Source organism: Manihot esculenta, chromosome 13, assembly GCF_001659605.2.
Source record: "Manihot esculenta cultivar AM560-2 chromosome 13, M.esculenta_v8, whole genome shotgun sequence".
In the NCBI taxonomy this organism is placed as follows: Eukaryota; Viridiplantae; Streptophyta; class Magnoliopsida; order Malpighiales; family Euphorbiaceae; genus Manihot; species Manihot esculenta.
This window is the reverse complement of record NC_035173.2, coordinates 20,195,159-20,221,193: the sequence shown is the minus strand read 5'-3', so window position 1 is coordinate 20,221,193 and position 26,035 is coordinate 20,195,159. Positions and strand designations below refer to the sequence as shown.

General features: G+C 45.1%; 1 protein-coding gene across 1 annotated transcript; it reads left to right on the top strand.

Moving 5' to 3' along the window:
• The first annotated feature begins 5,764 nt into the window (after positions 1-5,764).
• LOC110629234 lies at positions 5,765-6,457 on the top strand. The gene has a single exon (XM_021776147.1). The coding sequence runs from the start codon at positions 5,765-5,767 to the stop codon at positions 6,455-6,457; it is 693 nt and encodes a 230-aa protein (XP_021631839.1).
• Positions 6,458-26,035: the final 19,578 nt, after the last annotated feature.

Here is a 26,035-nt window from a genome sequence, read left to right as displayed (position 1 = left end):
TCCATCCACAGACAGACGGACAGTCAGAGAGGACCATCCATACCATAGAAGATATGCTAAGAATGTGTGTGCTGGACTTTGGTGGTTCTTGGAGGCAGCATCTACCTTTGGTGGAGTTTGCCTACAATAACAGCCATCATGCTAGCATCGGGATGGCTCCATATGAAGCTTTATATGGAAGGAAGTCCAGGTCACCTGTTTGCTGGGAGGAAGTTGGAGAAAAGGCCTTGGCAGGGCCTGAGTTAGTAGAGATCACCAGCAGGGTGGTACCCTTAATCAGAGAAAGAATCAAGACGGCTGCAAGCAGACAGAAGAGTTATGCAGACATCCGCAGAAGGCAAGTAGAGTTTCAGGAGGGGGATCTGGTATTGCTCAAGGTGTCTCCAATGAAAGGAGTGGTTCGGTTCGAGAAGAAAGGTAAGCTGGCTCCATGGTACATCGAACCCTTTGAAGTCTTGCAAAAGATTGGGAATGTATCGTACAAGCTGGATTTACCTGCTTCAATGGAGAGAATCCATCCGGTTTTCCATGTTTCTATGTTGAGAAAGTTCGTGTCAGATCCGGGCAAGGTTCTTAGTGAGCCTGATGTGCAGATCCAGGAGGATCTCACCTATGTTGAGCAGCCGGTACGGATTCTGGACACTCAAATCAGGAAGCTGAGAAACAAGGAAATCCCGATGGTGAAAGTCCTGTGGAACCACCACAATATGGAAGAATGCACCTGGGAGACACGGGAGTCCATGCTCCAGCAGTACCCTTATGTTTTCTAAGGTTAGTTTCTTATGAGTTTTATGTGTATGTTATGTTGTATGCCTTGTATGTGCTAGTTGAGGAACATTCGGGGACAAATGTTCTTAAGGGGGGGAGAATGTAATACCCGGCTAGACTTTGGTATCGGGATTCCTACCGTCCGGTGGAATCTTGGATGTCGGAGGCCTCTAGAAGGGTAAGAACCATATTTTTATAAAATGTTTTAGTGTATTTTATGTTTTAAGCATGAAAGAAAATGAGTTTTTGCATGAAAATAGCATTGGAGGAAAATTCAGGTTCGGCAGCCGAACCCCTAGTTCGGCCGCCGAACATGCATGCACTTCGGGAGTGCTTTAGGCCCACGAAGGCATAAGTGAGGGAAGTCCAGGTTCGGCCGCTGAACCTCAAGTTCGGCCGCCGAACATGGCATGCATGCGGAGGCACGTTCGGCCCCCGAACGTGGCCTGGCCAGCCACTATAAAAGGGTCCCTTAGCCGAAAACGGGCGAGCTTTTTCCCCATTTTCGGCCAAGGTGAGCTCTCCGCCATCCCTCACCAATCTTTGATGTTTTTCCTCTAGATCTTTCAAGATTTTCATTTGTTTTAACTTTGTTTTGAAGATTTGAGCTTTTGAGCAAAGTTTTGGAGCTTGGAGGTTCAAGAACCCAATCTCTCCCACCTCCGAGTTTTAGGTCGTCTCTCTCTCTCGATCTTCAAGAGGTAAGAGCTGATCTTAAGCTCATTGCATGTTTAAAGTAAGTTTTAAGTAGATCTATGGGTTAGAATGCATGTTTAGGTTATGGTTTTGTTTATGGGTATAAATGTATGTTCATGAACAATGTGGATGCTTGATGTGTTGTAGATAGGGTTTATGATGGTTTGAGGCCCCTAGGAACATGTATGCTTGTGTATGTGTGTTGTAGAATAGGTTTGAGGCATGTTTGGAAGATTGGGAGGCGAAATGTGTAAAAGGAGCCAAGTTTCTGCCCTTTGGCAGAAACCACTTTCGGCCGCCGAACATGGCTGGGGAGGTAGCCTTTCGGCTGCCGAAGCCTGCCCCCGAAAGGAGACTTTCGTCTCTGTCTGGCAGTTTCGGCTGCCGAAAGTGCCGCCGAACATGCATGAGTTTCGTCTCTATCTGGGAGTTTCGGCCGCCGAAGGTGCCGCCGAACCTGCCTGACTTTCGGCTCTGAAGGGACTTTCGGCCGCCGAACCTGCCGCTGAAAGTGCCCTGTCCAGGCCTTCTTTGCATGTTTTTCTATGATTGTTTCATGATGTTTTAGGGGGTTTTTGGGGAGTAGTTTATAGTTATGTTCCGGTGTGTTTGGTCCCTCATTTGAGTCCACCTGTGTAGGTTCAGACCCGAGGAACCGAGGACCCCAGCAGTGAGTTCAGCTGCTTCGGTGTTGTCAGAGTCAGCCAGAGGTGAGTGGAACCAAACTTAATCTTTTAAATTGAGAAATTAAATGTTTTTATCATGTTTCATGCATTATGATTATGCAATAGGATGATTGCATTAGTTTTCACGAATATGCCGCATTGCATCGATTGTTGTTGATGTGGGTGAATATTGGATGACCCAATTAGTCCATGACAGGAAGACCAGGACCCCATTCTACGGCCTGGCACAGAGTAAGGAAAGACCAGGACCCCATTCTACGGCCTGACACGGTTATAAGACTCGAAGACCAGGAGCCCAGAGGAGGCCCTGGGGCAATGGTAAGTAATGTATGTTATGACAGGAAGACCAGGACCCCATGCTATGGCCTGGCACAGAGTTAGCTTGGACTAATTGGTGACAAGTTCACCCAACCCTTATGTGAATTGTCTGTGTTATGATGCATTTCATAGAGCATAGTGTTAATATGTTTTATAGTTCTACTCACTGGGCTTTTAGCTCACCCCTCTCCCTTTACCCCCAGGCTTGCAGGTACAGGATAGAGCAAGAGTCCGGATAGAGTAATGAAGTTTGGGTTATGTATTAGTTAGTGTGGACATGATAAATGATTTTGATGTAATGTAAAAGTACAGTTTAGATATGTAATGAGATGATGTTTATGGATGTTAGAGGTGTGCTTGACCATAGATTGTTGCTATCCCTTTTTATACATGATCTTAGATATTTTTATGATGTTTATGTAAACCAACTCAGCATATGTTATGTCACCCATTGGGGGCACTGATGAGATCCCACAGAGGGATCAATGTTATGATTATGTTATGTATAGTGCATGCACAGGTTGAGTTGATGTATGAATGAAAAGAAAAGTTTTAATTTTTATGTATGTTGTTGATCATGTATGGGATTATTCAGGTTTACAGGTTAGATGTCAGGCTTGCTACGGGTCTCGGCGGCTTTAAGCCGATCTGGATCCTAGCGCCGGTAGCGGTCCGATTTTCGGGTCGTTACATAAACAATCTTTTAAATTTTTTTTTATCAAAATCCAAATAAATCACAAGAAAACTTTAAACTTTACATTTAAATATATAAGTCTTAACCTAATAATTTTTTAATAATAAAATATTTTATAATTTAAAATATTAAAAATTATTTACTAGTTTAACTGAAACAAAAATTAAAAGAAAAAATAAAGAATGATAACATTCAATAATTTTACATATTGAAGATTTAAAAATTATATTATTAGGCAAGGATTTATTTGGATTTAAATGCAAAGAGTTTAAATTGGAGTTATTGAATTTTTTTAAAAGAAATTAAGAAATTAAAGAAGAGAAACCTAAAAAATTATTGAAAATATTATTTTTTAAGTTATAATAATTAGGTTTGTAATGAGTACAATTCAATTAGGTTTAAATATTAAAAATATTAATCAAATTCTTCTTTAGTATTGATATTTTTACAAGTATCATATCTATTGATTAGCAATAATGGTAATATAATTCCTCGATCACAAAATATATGTATTATATTTAATTTATTATTTATATAAACTAGTTCAATAATGCTACCAACATATAAAATTTAAGGTACTAATTTTTAAACCGATTTTATTTCAAACTGATTATAAACTTTATCTTTTATTAATTCTTACTTTCTTATTTAGTTAAATAATTATGATGGATGACATAGTGATATATTATATATATAGATCTGATTGAAATTTTATTTATATTAAATTTAAAATAATAAAAATTAATAATACAATAAAATTTCAGTGTGTTATATTCTTATTAAATTGGTTATCTTCTTATAATTTTTTTATTTATAATGGAGAATTAAACCGATTGAATACAAAGACAAGTGTAAACAGTATCTATAAATAGTATCAATAAATATTACAATGAATAGTATATGTGAATAGTATCAATGAATAGTAATGATGAACAATGCTCAAACTCAAAAACTGAGCGCTCTAATAGCATGTTAAATTTAAAATAATAAAATAAAATAAAATAAGAAGATTTACGTGATTCAACTATAGAAGTCTATATCAGTGGATACAAAATTTTAAAAGGTTACATCTGTATTGTATTGGATTATCTCCTCATAATATAAAGTACTTCCTATTTATAACGGAGGATCCAAGATATGTATGGTATTATATTATAAATTAAGAGATTTTTCAATTATAATAGAAATATATCACATCTTTATATTTTAAAAATATATAGATATAATATCATTCTATTTATTTAAGAATACAAATCATATATTAAATAAAAATAATTTTTCATAACACTCCCACTTAATAGTAATCAATTCTAACAATATATATTTAACATTTTTTGCATGGTAGCCTAAATTTTTAATGCATGGGATACGTTTTTTTCGTTTATGTGAAAATATGGAAATTGAGTGCCCTTGTTTGTATTAAAAATTGATGAATGAAATTGAATCCAACTGTGACTTGATTCATTTTCTTTCCTTCACTGATTTGATTTTATAAATTTTAGATTTTAATTATTTCAATTCAATTTGAAATTAAATCAAACTAGTTGGATGTACTTACAATAATGGTATTTGGCAGACCCAAAACCCACCAGGTCTTTTTTAAAGTGAATCAGCCCACATTGCGTGTCTCAGCCTAGTCGAGGAATCAGGCCGGACAGATCTCATTCGCAGGCTCTTCTGAAGGAAGTCCAGTCGGGAAATGTGATTAGAGGAAGAAGAGTAGGCCCGGTCACTTCGCAGCCCTGTCTGCATGCACGCCAAGGGGAATTAAATGGTCGCCTGGCTTGGAGAGGGGTTCTGACACATCCGTACGTACAAACCTGAATGACAAAGATAGGTGGTATTATGGTAGAGAGGCAGTTAGACGTTACTAGTGGACAAAAGAAAAAGGGATAAAAAGGGAGGAATGTCTTCCTCTCCATCCAAGCTTACACAACCCCTGTAAATCCTACTTTCTGGATCTCAGAATATCAAGTGGTGCCGTCTATGGGAATGAATGGGACCTTTTCATCACCGGAGTTCCGTTCTCGTAATACCCACTGAGATCCACATAGCAAACCATGACGAAAACTATACTAATAACACCCCAAATGACCTAAGCTCTGCTTAAGAAGGTCAACAGTTCTCTTTTTCCAGTCCTACGACTCCCTCCAACCAACCACCAATACTGTTTAATCCCTCGCCGAGCTCGGTTGGGAATGCACCCAGAACCACCATATCCAACCAAGAACTTCAAACCATGGCACTTCAGCTACAGAAAACTGCCCACTGGCTAGGACAGATACTGTAGCAGAAGGGTCTCAATACCCCATTAAACATACCTCTTGTAGCTGAAGGGGTCCATACTATCGAGCCTCAACCCACTTTCAACTGCCAGATCCCTGAGCAAAGTAGCAAGAGGACTGGAGAAGGGAGCGGAGGAGCCGACAGCCAGAGCTAGAGGAAGAAGGGTGAGAGAACTCATTGAAAATAATGAAGCAGAGAGCTACTCTGTAGGACAGTCAGGACAACCGAGAGTGAAGAGTGGGGAGAAGGATATTGCCTAGAGAAGAGGCCGAGACAGGAGGAGGTGGATGTGGACGTGGACCAGAAGTTACAAAGAATGAAGGAGCAGCTTTTAGCTGATTTGGGGGCAAAAGACAATAGCCAGACCCTCCTATCCATATCCTCACCGTTCTCTGGATGGATCCAACAAGAAACCATCCCCAAGAAGTTTATGATGACACTAATGGCCACATATGACAGATCAGGGAACCCACGAGGGCATATCCTTAACTACAAGACATTCATGGAGTTCCAAACCCTATTGGACGCTCTGATGTGCAAGGTCTTCCCCACGACACTAACAGGACCAGCAAGAGCTTGGTTCAACAGCCTAGAGGTAGGGAGTATTAGAAGCTTTGGGGACCTCGCCAACATTTTCATCAACTGGTTCATAGCTGGGGTTCTGGCTGAGAGGAAAACTAGTTATTTGGAGACCATCTGGCAAAGGAAGAATGAGTCCTTAAGGGGGTACGTGGCCCATTTTAATACAGAAGCCCTGCAGATCTCGGAGCTGGATGAAAGCCGAGCTGTGGAGGCCATGCAGAAAGGGACCACGCTGTGTAGAAAGCCACCCAATACCCTAGCCGAACTGATGAAGAGAGCCAAAAAGTATATAAGGCAAGATGACGCCTTGACAACCAGTAGGTTCACTAGGGAGGCTGCAAATAGAGGGAAGGCGACAGAGGAAAGAAGGTCGAAGAGACCAGAGAGAAGACAAAATAAAGGGCCTGAGGTGTATAGGCAGCCCTAGGACAGGAGGGAGCAAAGAGTGTATCCGCCTCGGGTCCTTGAGGCAATAACTCCCCTCAACGCATCCAGAGCCGAAGTGCTCATGGCTGTGGTAAGTCTTTGAGGGAGTACATGGCTCATTTTAATACAGAAGCCCTGCAGATCTCAGAGCTGGATGAAAGACAGGCTGTGGAGGCCATTCAGAAGGGGACTACATCCCTTGAATTTTTTTGGTTGCAGTGTAAAAAGCCACCTAATACCCTGGCCGAACTAAAGAAGAGAGCCGAGAAGTACATAAGGCAAGATGACACCTTGACAACCAGCAAGTTCGCTAGGGAGGCTGCAGATAAAGGGAAGGTGACAGAGGAAAGAAGGTCGGAGAGACTAGAGAGAAGACAGAATAAAGGGCCTGAGGTGTATAGGCAGCCCTGGGACAGGAGGGAGCAAAGAGCGTATCCGCCTTGGGTCCCTGAGGCAATAACTCCCTTCAACGCATCTAGAGCCGAAGTGCTCATGGCGGTTCAAGATAAGTATTTCCTCCAATGGCCTAAACCCATGAAAGCATACGCAAGTCGGAAGGATCCTGACAAGTACTGTCAGTACCACCGCACCCACGACCATGACACCAACAGCTGCTACCAGCTGATCAGTGAGATTGAGAGGCTGATCAAGAGGGGGCATCTCTGAAACTTTGTGAAGAAACCAAATGGAGAGAGGCCCCAGCAGAACCCCACAGTAGAGAGGCCCCATAGACAGGGGGTAGGGCCTATGAACGATGGCTCCAGCGGAGCCATCAACATGATTGTCAGAGGGATTGGAGGCCGGATGAGCAGGAGAGGGAGGAAGAGAAGCCGAGATGGGGAGGGGAGCAGCAGCGAAGTCCTACAAGTAGTAGAACACTCCCCAGCAATCATCTCCTTCTCCCCTAAGGATGCTCATGGCATTCAAATGCCCCATGATGACGCTCTTGTCATCGAGGCCGTCATTCACAATTATAGGGTATGGAAGATCTTAGTCGATGATGGGAGCAAGGTGAACTTGCTATCCTACAGGGTTTTCTAGCAGATGGGGAAACCAGAGGAGCAGCTGGTAAGGGATCAAGCCCTGGTGAAGGGGATTGGAGGAACCCCGGTGGCCGTAGAGGGGAAAGTGAAGGTAGCCCTGACCTTGGAAGAGCCACCCCTATCTCGTACTCACTATGCAATTTTCTTGGTAGTGAAGCTCCCTTTGAGCTACAATACGATCCTGGGAAGGCCTATGCTGTACGAATTCGAAGTGGTAACCAACATCAGATACCTAACCATGAAGTTCCAACAGAGGTAAGGGTGGGAGTAGTCTGGGGGAGGCAGGAGGAAGCAATAGAAGTATATATGGCCACAATCATAGAATCGAGCACAAAAGCTGAGGGGATAAACCCAGAGATCATGGAGGTCAGGGATGAGAAGAAAGAAGCCAGAACAGAGCTCGTTGGAGAGCTAGAGACCTTCCCACTATCAGAGGAAGAGATAAGATGAATATGATCTTTAAGGGTCAAATAGGGAGGAATGTGGAAGTGTATGTAGATGATATGGTAGTGAAGAGTCAAACCTTCCAGCAGCACTTGGCAAATCTAAAAGAAGTATTTGGAGTACTAGAGCAGTACAGAATGAGGCTAAACCAGGCAAAATGTGCTTTCTTCATCAGAGGAGGAAAATTCCTAGGCTACATGGTCAGTGGAAAGGGCATTGAGCTAAATCCTGAAAAAGTAGAAGCCATACTGAAGATGCCTGAGCCGACCTGCGTGAGATATGTGCAAAGCCTCACAGGAAGGGTGGTAGCACTTAACCGTTTCATGCCAAAGTTTGCAGAAAGGTGCCTATCATTCTTCAAGAAGCTGAGAAAAATTCCAAACTTTGAGTGGACAGAGGATTGCCAGCAAGCCTTCAAAAGCCTCAAGCAATACCTCAGCTCACCATATGTGTAACGACCCGAAAATCGGACCGCTACAGGCGCTAGGATCCAGATCGGCTTAAGGCCACAAGGACCCGTAGCAAGCCAAACATTCATCCTGTGAATCTGTTTAATACCATACATGATCAACAACATACATAAAAATTTTGAACTTTTCTTTCCATTCAATCACCAAACTCATCCTGTGCATGCACTATTCATAAACATAAACATTAACCCCACCTTGGAGTCCTCATCAATGCTCCAATGGGGTGACATAACATAAATTAAGTTTGGTTTACAATAATCATCATTAAACATTAAGATCATGTACTAGAAAGGGATTAACATAATACTATGGTCAAGCACAACTCTAAACTTTCATAAGCATCATTACATAACATTTCTATATCATACTTTTACATTACATCATATCCATGTCCACATCTAGCTATTTCATAACACATGACTCTACTCTAGCTGACCTCCTGGTCTACCCTGTACCTGCAAACCTGGGGGTTAAGAGAGAGGGGTGAGCTGCTAGAGCTCAGTGAGCAGAATAATAAAACATAGTATTTAAAACATATGATAACATGGAATGTGTCACAGCACAAACAAATCACATCAAGGATGAACTTGTCACCATTTAGCCCTCCATACTGTCTAATCATGCCAGGGGCGTAGTGCAGGCACGCCTGGACTTCCATATCATAACATACATATCCAATAGTGTCGGGGGCGTAGTGCAGGCACGCCCGGACTTTCTCTTACATAGTGCCAGGGGTGTAGTGCAGGCACGCCTGGACTTCCATACCATATCATCATGTCATAACATATGAGGGCTAATGGATCATCCAACATTCATCCACATCAACAACATAATATGCAATGCAACATATTCGTGAATTCTAATGCAAGCATCCTAATATATCTCATGGCATTCATGATGCGTGAATCATGCTAAGAACTGATTTATTTACTTTAAAGCATAAAAAGTTATTCCACTCACCTTTGGCTAACTCTGACAGACACTGAAGCAGCTGACTCACTGCTGGGGTCCTCGGTTCCTCGGGTCCGAACCTACACAGGTGGACTCAAAATGAGGGACCTAACGTACATAAACATGACTCTAAAATATTCCCCAAAACCCCCTAAAACACATTAAAACAATCACATAAATCATGCAAAAGAGGGCTGAACAGGGCACTTTCGGTGGCAGGTTCGGCGGCCGAAAGGCCCTCCAGAGCCGAAAGTCATGCACTTTCGGCGGCCGAAGGTTCCCTCTAGAGACGAAACTCATGCATGTTCGGCGGCACCTTCGGCGGCCGAAACTCCCTTCCAGAGCCGAAAGTCCTCTTTTGGGGGCAGGGTTCGGCAGCCGATACATGCTACCAAAGGCAGGTTCGGCGGCCGAAAGAACCTTCGGCTGCCGAACCTGAGTTCTTCCCAAAGGGCAGAAACTCAGCCTCTCCATGCATAAACACCTCCCAACTCACTCAATCATGCATTTTCCTATTCTACAACATGCATACTCAAGCATACAAGCTCCTAGGGGCTTCAAACTATCCTAAACCCCATCTACAACACATCAAACATGCATATCCAACATACATTGCTCATAAACACACATTTAACTATAAACTCAACATAAACCTACACATGCATTTCTACCCCATAAATCTTCATAAAACTTACTTAAAACATGAAATGAACTATGGATCTACTCTTACCTCTTGAAGAACGAGAGGAGAGGCGATCCAACTCGGAGATGGGGAGAAATCCGCTCTTAAGTCTCCAAGTTTCCAAAACTTGCTCTTTTTGTTCAAATATCTTCAAATCAACATAAAGCTTGTTAAAACGTGAAAGATCGGAGGAAAAACATCAAAAACAAACCATGGGAGAGTGAGAACTCACCGTGGCCGAAAATGGGGAGAAAACTCGCCCGTTTCGGCCATAGAGCTCTTATATAGGGGCTGGCAGACCACCTTTCGGCAGCCTAAAGTGCCTCCAAAACTCATGCAAGTTCGGCGGCCGAACATGAGGTTCGGAGGCCGAACCTTTGAAACTTTCGGAAGCCTAACTTGCCCCCTCTAAACCATCCCACGTTCGGCGGCCGAACTTGGGGTTCGGCGGCCGAACTTGGGGTTCGGCGGCCGAACTTGGGGTTCGGCGGCCGAACGTGAAAATGTCTCCTTGGTCTTTTTCATTTAAAGCTCAATTTCCTTTTTACTTAAAACCATAAGATACATTAAAACATTTTATAAAAACATGATTTTACCCTTCTAGAGGTTTTCGACATCCGAGATTCCACCGGACGGTAGGAATTCCGATATCGGAGTCTAGCCGGGTATTACAATATGTGCTCAGCAGTCCATTAGCCAAGGAAGAACTCCTAATCTACCTAGCGGCCTTAGAACAAGCCAAAGTGCCATGCTGGTAAGAGAAGAAGGGGAAGAGTAGAAGCCAGTCTTCTATGTCAGCAAGGTGCTCAAAGACACCGAGGTCAGATACCTGAACATAGAGAAGTTGGTATTCGCCCTGCTGTTAGCAGTGAGGAAGTTCAGAGTCTACCTTGAGAGCCATCAGGGAGTGGTGATGACAGATCAACCCCTAAAGAAAATAATTCACAGACCGGAGACATCAGATCGAATGCTCGCTTGGTCTATTGAAATTGACCCATACTGTCTTGAATACCGACCTCGGACGGCCATCAAAGCTCAAGCCCTTACTGACTTTTATAGCGGAGTGTTCCTTCAATGAAGAGTAGACAGAGCTCAGTAGAGAATCATCAGGTGTGGCAAGAGGAGAAAGTGAAGAACGGCCCTCGCCGGAATTCAACTGGAGATTGTTTGTAGATGGGGCGTCTAGCGTTGAGGGCAGTGGCGCTGGGATACTGTTGAAAAGCCCATAAGGGTTCAAGGTCTGTTACGCCTTGCGATATATGAAGCCTTAATAAACGGGATGCTGATAGCAATGGAAGTTGGGGCAACCGACCTTAAAATAAGCAACGACTCCCAGCTGGTGATCAATCAAATAATGGGGGCATACCAAACAAGAGACCCCACTATGCAGAAGTATTTGGCAAAAGTAAAAGCTGTAGAAGCTGAGCTCGGCGAGTAGGGAATTATTGTACAATATCAGAGAATACCTCTAGAAGAGAACGAAGAAGCAGACCTGCTCAGCCGCTTATCTGAAGAAGAGTTAGAACAACTTCCAGATGAAGTGTATATACAGCACATCAGTATCCCTGCCATTGAGAGGCCTGCTGCAATAATGCAGATTGAAGAAGGGCAGAACTGGATGACCCCATACCTGGAGTAATTAGAAAAAGGGAATGTAATACCCGGCTCGAGTCCGGCATCGGCATTCCTGTCGTCCGGTGGAATCTCGGGTGTCGGAACCCTCGAGAAGGGTAATACATATGTTTTTCAAGGTATTTTCACTTGTTTTCATGTTTTGAAGTGTTAAAAGACTTGAGTTTTGAAAGAAAAGCAACAAGGGAGAAATGCAAAGGTTCGGCCGCCGAAGGTCACTTTCGGCCGCCGAACATTGCATGGTTGCGGCTTCACGTTCGGCTGCCGAAGGTGGTCTGGCCAGCCACCTATAAAAGGGCCAAGGGTCGGTGGAAGGAGGTTATTTCTCCTCCACTTGCAGCCAGAGGTGAGTTTCAGCCTCTCCTACGTTGACTTTCATATTTTCCATGATTTTCATCAAATCTTTCAAGAGTTTTAAGAGTTTTGGTGACTTATGAAGGTTTTGAGCAAAAGAAGCAAGTGTTGAAGCTTGGAGCTTTGGAAGAGCTTTTCTTCATATCTCCACGTTAGGATCCTTCATCCTCAAGTTGTGTAAGAGGTAAGTGAAGATCCTGAGCTTCTTTGATGGTTTTGAAAGGTTTTATGAAGTTTGTATGGGTAGTTTGCATGTTTAGGTTTAGGTGAGGTTTTTGGTGATTTGTAGTGTTCCAGCATGTTTAAGTGTTATGTGCTATGTTTGTTTGGGGTTTTAGGATAGTTTTAGACCCCTTTGTGCATATATATGTGTATATGCTAGTTGGGAGTAGTTGAGATGCATGTTTGTAGGTTTTTGGGCAAAGTTTGCATGAAACAGAGCAGGGTTCTGCCCTTCGGGCAAAACCAGGTTCGGCCGCCGAACCCCTTGTGGAGGCAGTTTCGGCTGCCAAAGGTTGCCCCCGAAAGCTAGGCTTTCGGTTTAGAAAGGGACTTTCGGCCGCCGAAAGAGGGAGTTCGGCCGCCGAAAGTGTGTGAGTTTCGTCTCTGGACGAGACCTTCGGCCGCCGAAGGTGCCGCCGAACATGCATGAGTTTCGTCTCTGGAGTGGGGTTTCGGCCGCCGAACCTGCCGCCGAAAGTGCCCTGTCCAGCTTTCCTTTGCATGTTTTATGTGATGGTTTGAGGATTGTTTAGAGGGGTTTTGGGGAGTTTCGTAGAGATGTTCTTGAGTGAGTTTAGTCCCTCATTTGAGTCCACCTGTGTAGGTACGGACCAGAGGAATCAGGGAAGTCAGCAGTGAGTCCAGTGTCAGAACCTGCAGAGTCAGTTCAGAGATAACTAAAGGTGAGTGGAATTTAACTTAATGTTTTAATATGAAAACTGATATTTTATCATGCTTCATGCATCATGAATATGCTTTAGGGTGAGTGCATTAGTGTACACAAAGATGATGCATTGCATTTATCCTTGTACTTGGCACTGCTCCTTGTACATTGCTTATGTGAGACGGCACGGACTTCGTGAGGATTCATTAGCCCTCAGAGGAAAGACCTGGAACAGCCCTACGGGGACTAGGCACATACACAAAGACCTGGAACAGCCCTACGGGGACCAGGCACATGGTACTTAGGTGCCCCAGATGAGATAGAGGGAGTTTTGATCCGTCCGGCCAAGGTGATGTGCTTATGTGTTGCATTCCATGAGAGCATGTTTTATCACCTGTATTTGCCTATTCTACTCACTGGGCTATTGTAGCTCATCCCTCTCCCCTAACTCCAGTTGTGCAGGTTCAGAGATCAGAGAGAACTCAGCAGGGTACAGGAAGAGTACAGAGTCTTGTAATAGCTAGTGTGGACATGTACATGTAAATGTAAAGAGATAAGGTTTATGTATAGTGTATAGAATGGTGCTTGACTATAAGAATTGTAATCCCTTTGTGGAGTCACATGATCAGTTTATGTATGTTTCTTTATTGTTGTATGTTTATGAGCAAAACCAGGCTTAACATTATGAGATTGATCCGCCTAGAGCCATGAGGAGCTCTAGTAGGGATTGGTAGAGCACAGAGAGAGTGCATGCACAGGTTAAGCCTTGGAATAAAGAAAAGTTTTATGTTTTTACAGAAAATGTATGATCATGTATGGGATTTCACAGGTATACAGACAGGATAGCAGGCTTACTACGGGTCCCGGCGACCTTAAGTCGATCTGGATCCTAGTGCCGGTGGCAGTTCGGTTTCCGGGCTGTTACAGATTGGTATCAGAGCCCTAGGTTCACATGGTCGGACCTATAGAGAGAGAGTTGGGCTCATAGAGAGGTTTAGCAGGTCAAGCACCATAGGAAAAACATGTCCACGAGGATAGGATGTTATGCTGACGTGCTATGCCCTGAGTTATGCATGTGCATGTTTTTGATGTGTTGCTTATGTATTATGTGATTTGTTGTTTTCCAGAGAGTGAAGATGCGAGGAACTCGTCGATCCGCGAGATTGACTGGAGTCCCACCTGTAAGTGAGGGTACAGCTGTTCGTCCACCTGCTTTGCCAAGGGCAAGATCTCACAGGTCAAGCAGGGAAGGAACGTCACGAGACCCTAGAAGGTCTTCTGACGAGAGCAGGAGAGGAGTAAGCAGAGGGGGAAGGTCAGTAGAAGAAAGAGGTGTGATGGAAGAAGATCAGAGTAGAGATGTAAGCATGGGTGTAGGAAGGTCAGAAGAAGGTATGGGGGAGTCCCAGGGAGGCGTTCAGGCCTCGGGGTTTGGCTATCCACCCTTTCCACAGGGCCCAGAGTATCCGATGGGAGGCACGTCGGATTACTCCAGTTTTGCCCCATATCCACCCTACATGCCATATATGCCCTATCCTTCCTTTTATCCACCATATCACATGTATCCACCCCCACCTGTTCATCCAAGTCCAGTACAGCCTGAAGTGAGGGAACCAGTTCCTCCACCACCACCTCCTGAACCAGTAGCCCCTGTTGTGGAAGCACAGCAACCCAGTTCTTCAGGGGGAAGTAAGGTGAAGATGACCGAGTACTTAAAGTTGGATGCTCCGAAATTCAATACAGGAGATAATCCCTTTGAGTATCTCAGTGCAGTCAGAATGATAACAAGTGAGTTGGGAGCTGATGACGGTAGAGCCATTGAGATGGCAGGGTTCACGTTAAAGTGTAAGAAAGCTAGAGAATGGTTCAAGAACTATGTGGACCCGAGACTTGAGAGTATGTCATGGGAAGAGTTCGCCAACGAATTTGCTGGATGGGCTTTTCCTGACAGTTCCAGGGAACTAAAAATTGTGGAGTTTGAGCAGTTGCGACAGACGGAGGAGATGAGCGTTGATGACTATACAGATAAGTTCCTGGAATTGTTGCCATATGTCGGTCAGGCATATGATACAGATCAGAATAAGGCAAAGAGATATGCCACAAGGCTTCATCCCAGGTATTTCTCTTTGATTCTTCATGCGGAGAAGGAAAGTTTCCACTCTATTGTGGATGCTGCTAGAAAGATGGAGGCCAGTGCTATAAGTCAAGGTGTAGTCAAGGCACAGTCTTCTGGTGTTAAACCAGGTTCCTCCTCACAGGGTACAGTAAGTGCAAGTAAGAAGAGATGGGAGAAATTCAGAGGAAAGAGAGGCAAGTTCTGGAACAGGCTTAAGTCAGGTCTGGGAATGAGTAGTGGCTCCAGTTCTGGTGCAGATTTTCCAGTGTGCAAGAGGTGTGGCAAACAGCATAGAGGAGCTTGTCAGTTGGGATCCACAGCCTGCTATAGATGTGGGCAGGAGGGACATTATGCACGGGAATGTCCTCAGGCGACTTTGGTTGCACCATCCCAGCAGATGAGTACGGGCAGTGTAGTACAGCCAGTAGCTTCAACCGTACCACCAAGCAGTGGCAGAGGAAGAGGAAGAGGGGCAGCCTCTTCATCAGGGATGGGTTCCCGAGGTGCAGGTCCGTCAGCCCCAGCACGGATTTTCACCCTGACTCAGCAGGAGGCAGACACGTCGAACACGGTGGTGTCAGGTAATCTCATCATTGGGTGTTCAGAGGTGTATGCTTTAATGGACCCCGGTGCTTCTCACTCTTTCATTTCTTCTAGAGCTGCAGAGAGGTTGGGTCTGATGGTGTCTGAGTTAGAGTGTCCTTTATGGGTCAGTGGACCCAAATGTGATCCATCTTTGGCAGAGTCAGTCTGTCGGTTCAGTCCAGTGTGCATAGAGGGTAGATACCTTCCAGCTGACCTGGTGGTTCTAGAGTTGACAGATTTTGATGTCATTCTAGGGATGGATTGGTTATCTACGTATGATGCTACCCTGAACTGTAGAGACAAAGTAGTCAGTGTCAGAGATCAGGATGGGTCAGAGTGTGTCTTCAGAGGAGACAGGAGAGGGACACCTAGGGGTTTGATATCAGCCCTCCAGGCTCGTAGAATGTTAAGGAAGGGGTGTCAGGGGTTCCTAGCTTATGTGAGAAAGCTAGACAGTCAGGTTAGGGAACCATCCTTAGTACCAGTTGTTCGAGACTTCCTCGATTTGTTTCCTGAAGAGCTTCCAGGGCTACCACCAGATAGGGAAATAGAGTTCGAGATTGAGTTGATGCCCAATGCTAGACCGATCTCTATTCCTCCCTACAGGATGGCACCAGCAGAGCTGCGAGAGTTGAAAGAGCAGTTACAGGATTTGGTAGCTAAGGGTTTCATCCGCCCGAGTACCTCACCCTGGGGTGCTCCAGTATTATTTGTCAGAAAGAAGGATGGACCTCTTAGACTTTGTGTCGACTATAGACAGTTGAACAAAGTCACTATCAAAAACAAGTATCCGTTACCCAGGATCGATGATCTCTTCGACCAGCTGGCAGGAGCGGGTTGTTTTTCTAAAATAGATCTGAGATCCGGATACCACCAGTTGAAGATTAGGGAAGGAGATGTATCCAAGACTGCTTTCCGAACCAGGTATGGGCATTATGAGTTCCTTGTGATGCCGTTCGGGTTGACTAACGCCCCTGCAGCATTCATGGATCTCATGAACAGGGTTTTCAGGGAGTACTTGGATCGTTTTGTGATCGTCTTTATTGATGATATCTTGGTGTACTCCAGGAATGCAGAGGAGCATGCCCATCATCTGCGGATAGTGTTGCAAACCTTGAGAGAGCATGGCTTGTATGCCAAGTTCTCCAAGTGCGAGTTCTGGCTAAGGAGCATTTCCTTTTTGGGACATGTTATATCAGAGGACGGTATAGCAGTAGATCCCAAAAAGGTAGAGGCAGTAGCCAACTGGCCTACACCCACTACGGTGACCGAGATCAAGAGTTTTCTGGGTTTGGCAGGTTACTATCGGAGGTTCGTTCAGGACTTCTCGAAGATAGCTGCTCCTATGACCAGACTGACCAGAAAGAATCAGAAGTTTGTGTGGTCAGAGGAATGTGAGGAAAGTTTTGCAGAGTTAAAGAGACGATTAACTTCAGCACCGGTGTTAGCTCTGCCGATTAGTGATAAAGATTTCACAGTGTTCTGTGATGCATCCCGAGTGGGATTAGGTTGTGTGTTGATGCAGAATGATAGAGTGATAGCTTATGCTTCTAGACAGCTGAAGAAGCACGAGCTGAATTACCCGACACACGATCTGGAGATGGCAGCTGTTATCTTTGCACTTAAGATGTGGAGGCATTACCTCTATGGGGTAAAATGTGAGATCTATACGGATCATAAGAGCCTGCAGCACATCTTAAGTCAAAGAGAGTTAAACTTGAGGCAGAGACGGTGGGTAGAATTGCTCAGTGATTATGATTGTAAGATCCAGTATCATCCGGGCAAGGCTAATGTTGTAGCTGATGCCTTAAGCCGAAAGTCACTTGGCAGTTTATCCCACATTGCAGTGGAGAGAAGACCGGTGGTGAAGGAGTTCTACAAGCTCGTGGAAGAAGGGTTACAATTGCAGTTATCTGGTACAGGTGCTTTGCTCGCACAGATGAGAGTGACACCAGTGTTTCTAGAGCAAGTGGCTCTGAAACAGCACGAAGACCCCGAGTTAGTGAAGATTGCCAGGACTGTTCAGTCGGGCAACAGTGCAGAGTTCAGATTTGACGATGAGGGGATTCTTCGGCACGGTAAGAGGTTATGTGTACCAGATGATAGCAGTTTGAAGGCAGACATTATGAGGGAAGCTCATAATGCGAGGTATAGTATTCACCCGGGAGCCACCAAGATGTACCAAGATCTGAGAAGGGTGTATTGGTGGCCAGCAATGAAGAGAGAAGTGGCACAGTTCGTGTCAGCCTGCGAGACATGTCAAAGGGTGAAGCTAGAGCACCAGAAGCCGGCTGGAATGCTTAACCCACTGCCGATTCCAGAATGGAAATGGGAGAACATAGCGATGGATTTTGTAGTGGGGTTACCGGCGACGTCTAACAGACTAGACTCCATCTGGGTGATTGTGGATAGACTCACTAAATCTGCTCACTTCATTCCAGTCAGAAGTAACTACTCTGTGGACAAGTTGGCGCAGGTGTATGTAGACGAGATAGTAAGGTTGCATGGAGTTCCAGTGTCGATAGTATCAGATCGAGGACCTCAGTTCACCTCCAGGTTTTGGCGGAGTCTGCAAAATGAAATGGGCACAAGGTTGGATTTCAGCACTGCTTTCCATCCACAGACAGACGGTCAGTCAGAGAGGACCATCCAGACCATTGAAGATATGCTGAGAATGTGTGTGTTAGACTTTGGCGGTTCTTGGAGGCAGCATCTACCTCTGGTGGAGTTTGCCTACAACAACAGCCATCATGCTAGCATAGGGATGGCCCCTTATGAAGCTTTGTATGGGAGGAAGTGCCGAACACCTGTTTGCTGGGAAGAGGTAGGAGAGAAAACTCTTGCAGGGCCAGAGTTAGTTGAGATAACCAGCAAGTTAGTGCCTATCATCAGAGAGAAGATCAGAACAGCTGTAAGCAGACAGAAAAGCTATGCAGACATCCGTAGGAAGCAGATAGAGTTCCAGGAGGGGGATATGGTATTGCTTAAGGTGTCTCCGATGAAGGGAGTGGTTCGGTTTGGGAAGAAGGGTAAACTAGCCCCACGGTACATTGGTCCCTTTGAGATCTTGCAGAAGATCGGGCCTGTGTCGTATAAGCTAGATTTACCAGCTTCTATGGAACGAATTCACCCGGTATTCCATGTTTCTATGTTGAGAAAATTTGTGTCAGATCCAGAGAAGGTTCTTAGTGAACCTGAGGTGGAAATCTTAAGTGATCTCACCTATGTAGAGCAGCCAGTGCGGATCCTTGACACCCAGATCAGAAAGCTGAGAAACAAGGAGATACCAATGGTGAAAGTTTTGTGGAACCACCACAACCTAGAAGAGTGCACGTGGGAGACTCGGGAGTCCATGCTCCAGCAATACCCATATCTGTTTTAAGGTTAGTTTTCCCCTTTTCTCTGTGTTTATGTTGTGTTAGGAACATTCGGGGACGAATGTTCTTAAGGGGGGGAGAATGTAATACCCGGCTCGAGTCCGGCATCGGCATTCCTGTCGTCCGGTGGAATCTCGGGTGTCGGAACCCTCGAGAAGGGTAATACATATGTTTTTCAAGGTATTTTCACTTGTTTTCATGTTTTGAAGTGTTAAAAGACTTGAGTTTTGAAAGAAAAGCAACAAGGGAGAAATGCAAAGGTTCGGCCGCCGAAGGTCACTTTCGGCCGCCGAACATTGCATGGTTGCGGCTTCACGTTCGGCTGCCGAAGGTGGTCTGGCCAGCCACCTATAAAAGGGCCAAGGGTCGGTGGAAGGAGGTTATTTCTCCTCCACTTGCAGCCAGAGGTGAGTTTCAGCCTCTCCTACGTTGACTTTCATATTTTCCATGATTTTCATCAAATCTTTCAAGAGTTTTAAGAGTTTTGGTGACTTATGAAGGTTTTGAGCAAAAGAAGCAAGTGTTGAAGCTTGGAGCTTTGGAAGAGCTTTTCTTCATATCTCCACGTTAGGATCCTTCATCCTCAAGTTGTGTAAGAGGTAAGTGAAGATCCTGAGCTTCTTTGATGGTTTTGAAAGGTTTTATGAAGTTTGTATGGGTAGTTTGCATGTTTAGGTTTAGGTGAGGTTTTTGGTGATTTGTAGTGTTCCAGCATGTTTAAGTGTTATGTGCTATGTTTGTTTGGGGTTTTAGGATAGTTTTAGACCCCTTTGTGCATATATATGTGTATATGCTAGTTGGGAGTAGTTGAGATGCATGTTTGTAGGTTTTTGGGCAAAGTTTGCATGAAACAGAGCAGGGTTCTGCCCTTCGGGCAAAACCAGGTTCGGCCGCCGAAGGAAGGTTCGGCCGCCGAAAGAGGGAGTTCGGCCGCCGAAAGTGTGTGAGTTTCATCTCTGGACGAGACCTTCGGCCGCCGAAGGTGCCGCCGAACATGCATGAGTTTCGTCTCTGGAGTGGGGTTTCGGCCGCCGAACCTGCCGCCGAAAGTGCCCTGTCCAGCTTTCCTTTGCATGTTTTATGTGATGGTTTGAGGATTGTTTAGAGGGGTTTTGGGGAGTTTCGTAGAGATGTTCTTGAGTGAGTTTAGTCCCTCATTTGAGTCCACCTGTGTAGGTACGGACCAGAGGAATCAGGGAAGTCAGCAGTGAGTCCAGTGTCAGAACCTGCAGAGTCAGTTCAGAGATAACTAAAGGTGAGTGGAATTTAACTTAATGTTTTAATATGAAAACTGATATTTTATCATGCTTCATGCATCATGAATATGCTTTAGGGTGAGTGCATTAGTGTACACAAAGATGATGCATTGCATTTATCCTTGTACTTGGCACTGCTCCTTGTACATTGCTTATGTGAGACGGCACGGACTTCGTGAGGATTCATTAGCCCTCAGAGGAAAGACCTGGAACAGCCCTACGGGGACTAGGCACATACACAAAGACCTGGAACAGCCCTACGGGGACCAGGCACATGGTACTTAGGTGCCCCAGATGAGATAGAGGGAGTTTTGATCCGTCCGGCCGAGGTGATGTGCTTATGTGTTGCATTCCATGAGAGCATGTTTTATCACCTGTATTTGCCTATTCTACTCACTGGGCTATTGTAGCTCATCCCTCTCCCCTAACTCCAGTTGTGCAGGTTCAGAGATCAGAGAGAACTCAGCAGGGTACAGGAAGAGTACAGAGTCTTGTAATAGCTAGTGTGGACATGTACATGTAAATGTAAAGAGATAAGGTTTATGTATAGTGTATAGAATGGTGCTTGACTATAAGAATTGTAATCCCTTTGTGGAGTCACATGATCAGTTTATGTATGTTTCTTTATTGTTGTATGTTTATGAGCAAAACCAGGCTTAACATTATGAGATTGATCCGCCTAGAGCCATGAGGAGCTCTAGTAGGGATTGGTAGAGCACAGAGAGAGTGCATGCACAGGTTAAGCCTTGGAATAAAGAAAAGTTTTATGTTTTTACAGAAAATGTATGATCATGTATGGGATTTCACAGGTATACAGACAGGATAGCAGACTTACTACGGGTCCCGGCGACCTTAAGTCGATCTGGATCCTAGTGCCGGTGGCAGTTCGGTTTCCAGGCTGTTACAGGGAAGCTCCCTGAAGATAAAGCTGAAGCAAAGAAAATTGCAGCTCGAGCTGCCAATTATCAAGCAGTAAGGGGGACCCTATACTGAGGAGGGAAATCCAGTCTGTGGCTTCAATGTGTAAGCCCTGAAGAAGTAACTAGGGTGATGGAGGAGATACATCAGGGAATCTGCAGAGCACATGAAGGAGGAGGAATGTTGGTAAACAAAATTTTCAGGCAGGGCTACTATTGGTCCATAGTTAAGGAGGCAGAAGAATTCATTAGAAGGTGCGACATATGCCAAAGGTTTGCCAACGCCATCAACATTCCAGCCACTCCTCAGTCTACTATATCCAGCCCATGGCCGTTCTCACAGTGGGGCATAGACATCTTGGGTCCTTTTCCTAAGACTACAGGGCAAAAAAAGTTTATGGTAGTAGCTATGGAGTACTTCTCAAAGTGGCCTAAAGCCGAGGCTGTCCCCACCATCATGGAACGAAAAATGATAGACTTTTTCTGGGGCAACATAATTTGCAGATTTGGGATACCGAGGGTACTTATATCAAACAATGGCAAGCAGTTCGACTGCAAGACCTTCAAAGACTTCACAAGGAACATGGGCATCTAGCACAAGTTCTCCTCGGTAGCCCACCCTCAAACCAATGGCCAGATATAGGTCACAAACCGAGCTATCCTTCAAGGGTTAAAGAAGCGATTGGATGGGGCAAAGAAGAATTGGGCGGCCGAACTCAATAGCATCCTCTGGGCATTCAGGATTACCCCTCGGCCGCTAACGAAAGAAACACCATTTGCATTAGCATTTGGCGCAGAGGCAGTATCCCCATCGAGCTACAAATCCCTTCTCACCGTGTCCAGTTCAACAATGAAGACACCAACAGTGACAAGCTGAGAAGCGATTTGGATGCCCTAGAGGAAATCAGAGAAGAGGCCTAAGTCCACACAGCTGCTTACCAATAAAAAGCAACTTGCTATTATAATTAGAAGGTCAGGGAAAGAAGCCTGAAGGTGGGAGATCTAGCTCTGAGAAAATTAGAAGCCACAGGAAAAAGAGCAGCAGTGGGGAAGCTGGCATCAACCTGAGAGGGTTCCTTCAGAATAACGAAAGTTGTCAAGCCTGGAGTGTACTGGATTGAAGACCTAAAAGGAAACCCGGAGCCCCATGCTTGGAATATCCAACACTTGAAGAGATACTTTCCTTTAAAAAAAAGTTGTATAATACCTTGTACCCTGAGAAAATTTGTACTGTACAAAACATGAATGAAATAAGAAATACTATTCTACCACTATATGTCTTAATTTTTGCCTTAAAAAGAAAAACAGGCACTTAAAGCCCTTGGTGAGGTGGGTGACTAGCCTCGAAAAATGACCCCTAGCACCACAAAATCGAGCTGAGAGGATGAAGCGATAGTAAGGCCAAAGAGATTGAATCCCGTGCAAGCCCTCAGTGAGGTGGATGACTGGCCTCGGAAAATGACCCTCAGCACCACAAAACTGAGCTGAGAGGATGAAGCGACAGTAAGGCCAAAGAGCTTAAATCCCGTGCAAGCCCTTAGTGAGGCGGGTGACTGGCCTCGAAAAATGACCCTCAGCACCACAAAATCAAGCTGAGAGGATGAAGCGACAGTAAGGGCAAAGAGCCTGAATCCCGTGCAAGCCCTTAGTAAGGTGGGTGACTGGCCTCGAAAAATGGTCTCCAGCACCATAAAACCGAGCTAAGAGGATGAAGCGACAGTAAGGCCAAAGAGCCTGAATCATGTGCAAGCCCTCAGTGAGGTGGGTGACTGGTCTCGAAAAATGACCCCAGCACCACAAAATTGAGCTAAGAGGATGAAGCGATAGTAAGGCCAAAGAGCATGAATCCTGTGCAAGCCCTCAGTGAGGTGGGTGACTAGCCTAAGAAAATGACCCCCAGCACCACAAAATCGAGCTGAGAGGATGAAGCCACAATAAGGGCAAAGAGCCTGAATCTCGTGCAAGCCCTCAGTGAGGTGGGTGACTGGCCTCGAAAAATGACCCCTAGCACCACAAAACCGAGTTGAGAGGATGAAGCGACAGTAAGGCCAAAGAGCCTGAATCTCGTGGAAGCCCTCAGTGAGGTAGGCGACTAACCTCGGAAAATAACCCCCAGCGCCACAAAACCAAGCTAAGAGGACGAAGCGACAGTAAGGCCAAAGAGCCTGAATCTCGAACAAGGAAAAAAAGAGTCTCGAAGCGACAATAAGGCCAAAGAGCTTGAATCCGAAACAAGGCCAAAGAGCCTCGAAGGGACAGTAAGGCCAAAGAGCTTGAATCCGAAACAAGGCCAAAGAGCCTCGAAGGGACAGTAAGGCCAAAGAGCTTGAATCCCGAACAAGGCCTAAAGAGCCTCGAAGTGACAGTAAGGCCAAAGAGCTTGAATCCCGAATAAGGTCAAAGAGCCTTGAAGCGACAGTATGGCCAAAGAGCCTGAATCCCGAGCAAGACCAAAGAGCCTAGTAGTGACAGTAAAGCCAAAAAGCTTGAATCCCAAGCTGAGCTACGCAAGACCGAGCTCAGAAGGTAATAAAATCCCAGGGAAGAAGGTGATTGAACTTAGGCAATGACCCCCAGCACTGCCTGACCGAGCTAGAAAGAGAAGGCTCAACAAAGAAAAATAACGGCACTAAGCCTCCCCTTGAAAGAAAAACTAAGGCAGAACGAAAACATGAACAAAACGCAAAAGTGCAACCTGTATTTGGCTCAGCATAGGGAGCAACAAAGCAAGTCCGACCTCATTGAAAAGTTGGAAACACTTAAAGACCGAAAACAAAAATCTGAGCTCACGAACTCATTAAACAGACAAGCTCATTAGCCAAATGGGCTTATTAACCAGATGGGCTCACGACATAAGGACGACCAAGCTGAATAAAGCCAGAATGTGAAGGAAATAGTAAAGAGCCGAACTCCCTATATGAAGGGGCCCACAAACACAGAACGCATAAAGAATGAATAGGAACAAAGAGCTGTGCTCCCAGCCCGGATCAGTTCACGATAAACAAATACTTAGCAAAAATGAGCCAAGAAAAGAAAAACACCAAAAGACTGAGCTCCCCATCCCAGCAAGGTGCACAGCCTAGACTGCAATGACTGTCAAAGGGTTACATAAAAAAGGATAAGGCGCCCGAGCTTGTGATAAGAACGAGACTTAAAATTGTTTAAGGTGGGGCACTTATGCAAACAAATTATCTATCTGAGTATTATATGTCTGAGCTCGCAATACTAAAGGAGTCGTAAGCCAAAAGATGGAAATGCCCTCATCAAAATAAGAAAAACTTGCGAATGAAAAGTCCAGCCCGAGGCCGAGCTCTTAGCTCGGGTTAGCTCGATTGGCAAAGTCCCAGAAGAGACAGCCTAGTTCATTGATTATGTAAAGTTAAGTGAGTTGAAATATTGGTAAGGGCACATGTTGTTTAAGGCCTTTATTATTAAGTTAAGTTAGAAGAAATTCATAAGTCAGATAGAGAAGATGGTTCAAGCCTTAAAAAATTTTGAGCAGATCGACAAAGCCAGTGAGGCAGTCTAAGCAAAAAATAATGTAAGTATAAATGACGCAAAAGCCGAGGTGAAATCTCATTCATCATCAAACATATATCTCCAAATCAACATACATTCAAGCACCAAAGTAAAGAGACAAAGAAATAAAAAGGTAGAAAATACAACATAAGTACAAAGAAGAAAAATAATATCTTTATTTATTTATTTGTCCAAAGGTACAGAGGATGATCCCCAACTGACAAGGTCGTTCAAAGGCTTATTTACACTATCTTCTCCTTGAAGTCCTGCATTGTCTCCTTGGAGTCCAGTACCTTCTTCTTAGGGTCCAGTCGGCGGGGGAAGAGCCCCTTTGGGTAATGAGTTATCATCCTCCCCATAGCGTACCTCCTTGCCATCAGAATCGACCTCAGGAGCTCGAAGGTGGGCTAACGGGGTGGAGAGGGTGCTGCCTTCAGGCCTTGATTGAACCCAGAAGCGAACATGCAGAAGGCTGAGGTGTATAATTTTTCTTTCATTGCATCAGAAGCCTGGTACTCTACAAGTCGCGCCTCACAAGCCTGCTTGACCTTGGCCTTCAACTCAGAGGAGTCTTTGTACTCTTGTAAGCGCTTCTCACAAGCCTGATCAATCTCGGCCTTCAATTCAACAGAGTCCCTATGCTCCTGTAGGTGCTCCTTACATGCCAACTGGACCCTGTCCTCTGCAAGCTTGGCGTTCTTGAGCAGGGTAGAACACCTCTCCTTTAAGACAGTAACCTCTTGACGGAGTTGTTATTGTTGAAGTTGTGACTCCTCCGTTGCCGAAGCCATGCCTTTCAGGTCCTCAGTGCACTTGCTGAGCTCCTGCTCAAGAATGACAACTCGAGCAAGAGCCTCCTCCCTTTGGGCTGTCATCACCTCACACCGAGCTTGGGCTTCATCGCGTTCCACCTTAGCTGCCTCGCACTGGGCCCAGGCCTCATTGCGCTGAGCTATGGCCTCGTCCCACTCTTGACAGGCATCTTCTAGAGAAGACAACTGTGCTAAAGCCTCATCACACCAAGACTCGGCTATAGAAGCCCGCTCAGAAGCCCTATCGGCCTCATCTCGCGTCCTAGCCAAGTGGAGTGTGAGGTCGTCAAGCTGGCCCTTGAGGGCAACTATGTGCCCACGAGCATCACTGGTCACCATAAGATTCTCCTCACGGTGGGCCTCCTCAATCCGCCGATCCATCGAGCTCTTAAGGCACTGATCCCAAGCATCGATCTCCATGTAAATACCCAACACCTAGCAGAAGGAAACAGTAAGCAAAGTTAGAAGACAACAAAAATACAGCGAGCTCAAAATATAAAGTGACTCATCATGAGGAGCATATCTCGGAAGCTAT

Bases quoted from the DNA above. Each gene is read 5' to 3' on its own strand.
- LOC110629234 (XM_021776147.1), top strand. From the start codon at position 5,765: ATGAAGGAGCAGCTTTTAGCTGATTTGGGGGCAAAAGACAATAGCCAG.